The sequence below is a fragment of the Lygodium microphyllum genome, chromosome 20, assembly GCF_053477565.2.
Source record: "Lygodium microphyllum isolate KBCC chromosome 20, Lygodium_microphyllum_v1.1.10, whole genome shotgun sequence".
In the NCBI taxonomy this organism is placed as follows: domain Eukaryota; kingdom Viridiplantae; phylum Streptophyta; class Polypodiopsida; order Schizaeales; family Lygodiaceae; genus Lygodium; species Lygodium microphyllum.
The window spans coordinates 45,420,553-45,425,658 of NC_141154.1; the positions used below are offsets into that span (position 1 = coordinate 45,420,553).

Genomic DNA, 5,106 nt, shown 5'->3' on the forward strand with positions numbered 1-5,106 from the left:
GCAATAGTGGATAATGTATGGGAATGGGAATTGCCTACTTCTTTGGTATAATTGCAAAACAAGTGATCTCTATTATTATAGACTTTGTTGAGATTCTCTCTACATGTTCTATTTATGCTAAGAGCCATACACTTGATGTGACAACGTGTGATAGCAAATGTGGGGACACACCAACAAGCTTGAGTTTGAAGAACATGTCGAGGAAAAGAACATATAATAGTACATACAAAATGTCTACCTTAAGAGGGCCCATGTTTTGTTAATGTGGCACACATCCAAATCTATTATGAAGCCTTTGGCTTTTTACCTCTTGCACGTGACATTGTAATTAACATGGTGATTGGGGCCTCGATTGCCTCTCTGAAGCATATACTCACTATAATGATTTGATTAATGCCCATGAGCCTACTCACCTTTTCCATCTTTTGACACTTGTCTATTCTTTCAAGAGTAGGTGGTTTTTCTTGGAGAATAGATCGTGCTGATGGAACCGCACTTCAATGAAGATGTGAACTACTTTTTTCCTTTAAGCTTTGAAGAGGGAGACCTATTCCCAAGAAGTCACAAGCTCTAAGACTTTGGGGCTGGAATGGAAGGTAGTTGGGGAGCTATGAAAGAGATGAGAATAAGGACGATATGAGGGGGCAAGGGGAACATGATCATGGAGGAAGGGAAGGAAATGTGGGAAAGGTGTGGTTTTACACATGGGTTGCATGATTACAAGAGAACACACTCTCAAAATGGTCTCCTATGCACAATAGTGAGATAAGACTAACATACTAATAAACTTTAGGGATCCTCACATATTACATGAGTGCCCTTAATGTTCCAGTAAAACTAAGGTATGGAGGAATAAGCGGTTATTTTATCCCCAAGTTTACAAACATAAGGTTTGGAGGAATTTTTATGTGCAAGTTGTCAAAAACCTCCTAGGAGTAGCTTCTCTACTTTAAAATCTAAAGAGTGGGAATATGTTTACAAATCAAAAGGCTTGATAACTATTAGCTGCCTTAAGGATCACATTAGTCAGTGACTTTGTGATGGGTTGAACAAGGCTTCCTTGGCTAGGAAGGTATGAGAATGGGCTATGGCTTTGTGATGCTATGTATGCCTTCCTTGTGTAGTCTTTGTCTTTGTAGTGTAATGTAGTTATGGATTTCAACAATGGGGCATCTACTAAGTAAGAAGCACCATTTATGGCCTAATATTTACTTGGATGGAAAACCACATGGATTAAGATAAACAATGGTGGGGGAGGATAAATAGAATGATAAACTCTTTCTTGCTTTGAGAGAAGACTATAGTACGTTTTTTAAAACGTTATTTTTGGGTTATTTGTCACTTTGTGGAGGTAGAGACAAACTTGTTAAGTGCCTCTTTCATAGGTGATCAACATGAAAGTTCAAAGAGGTGGGCAACAACTTCCTTTTTGCTCATTTAAAAAAATAATATCATAGGCAATCACTTCACTATGAAAACTTATAGGTAAGGGGTAGCAACTTTCTTTTGGTTGTTTTGATTTCTTGTAATAATTTCCCAGGAGGCAAAGCGCTTTGCGTGTGGATTAGGAGCCACCAATTCTTTTTAATGATAACATTTGTTTGCTCAATCAGTGGTCATTGTTGTGGAATTAGGTAGGAAAGTTTAAATTAGGAAAAGAGCAATCCAAGGAAATCACATGTGGGAGAGGATAAGTGGTTGTTAATTGTTGTTGCTATTATTATTATCAATTTATATAATAGGAGAACTATTTAAAATTGCATGTGGACTTAGGTGGAAAGGTTTAATTTAGATAAAGGGCAATCAATGGAAATCATGTGTGGGAGAGGATTAGTGGATTGCTAATTGTTATGAATATATGTTTATTATAGTATATAATATGGCTAGTTGCCCTATTAACATTACATAATACAAAAATATACATAATACAATTACATAAGAAATAAGAAATAATGCAATTTAATAAGAACAATAATAATAAAAATAAAAAGACGAGTGTGTGGGTGTGGTGTGTCGTAGTACTAGTTAAGTTAAGCAGCTCGGCGTTAGGTTTGAAAAAGTGGCCAAGTTGGGGACGGATTTGGCGGGCAGGCCGTCGATTTTGGTGGGGCCGGCGAGGGCTCGCTTCTTTCTCTCTCCCGCGTGACGTGGCCGGGCACTAAAAATAAAAAAGAAAATAAATGGATACGCACCATATTAATAATAATAACAATAAATCCTTCATGTGCTGTACGTGGATCGCGCAAATGCGGGGCTCTAGACGTAGCGGCGGGGCCGAGAGCGCGCGAGAGAGAGGGGGGCCGGGGGCCGGGGGGGGGGGGGGGAACTTTTATCTCTACCAGCCCATCTGACCCTCTTTTTCCCCCAAAATTGTCCCGAATTCCGAGAGCTTTTTTCCTTTCCTCGACAGTAACGGCAGTAATAAAATAAAATCCTGGATAATTAAAGCACGAGGGTGTATATATTTAGGGTACTTACTATTTGGGAGCGGAAAAGGGTAAGTTCTTTTCTTTATTGAATATTTTTGGGGTAATCATGAATAAGGTAAGGGTAAGGTGAAGGTGAGAGAGGGGTGAAATGTGCGCCATCTTCCAGTCTAACTAACCGTATAGGCAGAAGAGAGGCTGCCTTCCTTCTTTTACTTGTTCTTCTCCTTCCTTCCCTCCCTCCCTTCCTCCCATTAACAGAACTTGCCACCCTTTCTTTCCAAGACTCACACACACACACACACACACACACACTCTCTCTCTCTCTCTCTCTCTCTCGCATATTTTCATACATACACAGACATATACCCCTTCCTGCTGCAGCTTGCGTCCCCCCTTGCCCAATCGAGAAGGCACACCAATGGCTGTCCAAGCTCAGTACCCCTCCAATATCCTCCTCCCTGATTACCGAAAGAGGTAAGCTGAATTTCTTAATCGATCAAATCTCCCTCTTAATTCTTTTCTGCATCGAGCTCATCAGTCCTGTTCCTTGCCTCTGCAATTGTAGGGCCAAAGCCGGTTCTACCCTCGACGGCCGCGACTTCTTGCAGCCTGCCTCTGCTTTCTTCAGTCACGTGGAAGAAACGCAGCAGCAACAACAGCAGCAGCATCAGCAGGCCCTCGCAGCGAACGCGCTTCGCATGTACAATACAGGTACCGTTGCTCGCATCAATCAATCCAGAAATGCATGCACAACCTGTCCGTAGCTACCCTGGCGGTAATGTGACCCTGAAATACCTGACTTAGGATTTTGTATTTGCTCAGTCGCGGTTCCGAACATGGCATCTCAGACAATGGTGAATAACGTAAACATGAATGAGCTGGAGGGTATTGACCTCAATCCAATCATGTCAAGGAAGAGGCTGCGCGATGATGATGAGCTTCTTGCCAGGCAACATGCGGCAGGCTTTGTTCCCATCTCGGGCCTTCTCCAAAATAATCCAGGTGTGCACCATGCAGTGCCAAACTTGGCTTCAATGCCCATCTCGACCGGTCTCAGGCTGGCATTCGAAGACGGGCGGGTTGCATCATCCGTGGCATCGACAAGTGGCAGGGTTCCGTCATCCTCACAATCTGTGTCCTTGATACTGAGTGAAGACATCCAATCACGTTTCCTAAAACAGAAGGAAGAAATTGACCAACTGATCAACCTTCAGGTAATTGCTTCATCCCTAATGTATCAGACGCTCATTGAGTGCATTGAGTGCTGAACTGTGCCTGCCAATAGGTTAGGTTCAGTTGTCATTTTCATTACTTGAATAAGGCTTCCTAGGTGATGAGCTTATTGAGATAATCATACAGAAGGTATTGAGTTATCCCTTTTCATTGCTCTAACCTTGAGGTTGCATATTCTGCTTGTAGGGAGAGTGCATGAAACAGTTGCTTGAAGAGAAGAGACAAATGCACACTATAGCATTGCTGACATCGATTGAAGACAGTGTTTTGAGGAAGTTGAAGGAGAAGGAGGAGGAAGTACAAAGAATCAAATGCAGGAATGTGGATCTGGAAGAGCGAGTCAAGCAACTGACTTTGGAGTCTCAGCTGTGGCAAAATTTGGCGAAGAACAATGAAGCAATGGTCTCCAGCCTGCGGACGAGCTTGGAGCAGGTTGTGGCACAGAGCAGAGAGCATAGCAAGGAAGGTTGTGGGGAGAGTGAGGCTGCTGATGATGCAGAATCATGTAACCATGGAGATTCAGGGAATGTGATGGCTGCCTGCATGGTGAGGGAAAGCCGTGAACTCAAAGATCATAGATGTTGCAGAGTATGCAAGGCCAATCCAGCCTCTATTCTCCTCCTTCCTTGCCGGCACTTATGCCTATGCAAGGAGTGTGACTCGAGACAACCGGACTGCCCGATATGCGGATCACTGAAAAATGCTAGTGTCCAGGTTTACTTAGACTAGTAAATCTCATTGCTCTGTAGAATGAGGGCTCTCCGTGAGATGAACCATGCAAGTATCCTCGTCTCCTTGAGCTAACCACCCTCATTTGCTGTATTATCTGAGGGGTACATGACCTGAAGGATTTTTTATCGTTCCGCCAGATGCTTTTCAATGTGCAGTTGGTGGGCGAAGTCGGGAGCAAGACTGTCTGGGTGGAAGGATCCAAACAGGTTATGGAAATATAACTTTGTGCTGGTTGGCTGTCTTGATGTAGCAGTTCCAGCATCTGATGGCTATGATATTTAAAACATCAGCCTTTTTGGAGAACAAATTTTGGAGGAGCATCGGCTCAATGCCCTTGCCATCTAACTACCTACATGGTACACACTCGTATCTTTGTAAAATGTAGGTGCGGATACAAGGGTGCTTGTAAAGAGAAATCTACCACTAATCTTGAGGATTTTAGTTTGCCCAAGTTCTACATTGCAGCAGATGTTTATTTCTACTTCTATGTAACTACATGAAGTAATGTTTATTTGAGTAATGCTTGCTATTGGTCATCAATGGGTGCAGTTTAGGGTAGTGTAGACTCAACAATTGATGGAAGTGACACTAGACAATTGAAAGAGTTGAGCATCTAGTGTTCAACATTGGCTACAAACTTCCATTAGGTTTTTGCTTCATGACATGTGGACACCAAGCAATTGAAAGAGTCGAGTATCTAGTGTTCAACATT

At 42.6% G+C, this 5,106-nt stretch overlaps 1 protein-coding gene across 1 annotated transcript; it reads left to right on the top strand.

Annotated features, from left to right (window-relative positions):
* Positions 1–2,600: 2,600 nt before the first annotated feature.
* Positions 2,601–4,874, top strand: LOC148018874 (uncharacterized). The gene is made up of 4 exons (XM_087701144.1): positions 2,601–2,903; positions 2,995–3,140; positions 3,252–3,643; positions 3,849–4,874. Exons 1-4 carry the CDS (start codon positions 2,848–2,850, stop codon positions 4,389–4,391), a joined length of 1,137 nt encoding a protein of 378 aa, XP_087557270.1. The 5' UTR covers positions 2,601–2,847; the 3' UTR covers positions 4,392–4,874.
* The last annotated feature ends 232 nt before the right edge of the window (positions 4,875–5,106 follow it).

What these genes read in the sequence shown, in the direction of transcription:
- LOC148018874 (XM_087701144.1), top strand. Translation starts at nt 2,848, where the DNA reads ATGGCTGTCCAAGCTCAGTACCCCTCCAATATCCTCCTCCCTGATTAC. An exon ending in CTCCCTGATTACCGAAAGAG is followed by an intron (nt 2,904 to 2,994) that starts GTAAGCTGAATT and finishes CTGCAATTGTAG; the next exon opens with GGCCAAAGCCGGTTCTACCC. An exon ending in ACCAACTGATCAACCTTCAG is followed by an intron (nt 3,644 to 3,848) that starts GTAATTGCTTCA and finishes TTCTGCTTGTAG; the next exon opens with GGAGAGTGCATGAAACAGTT.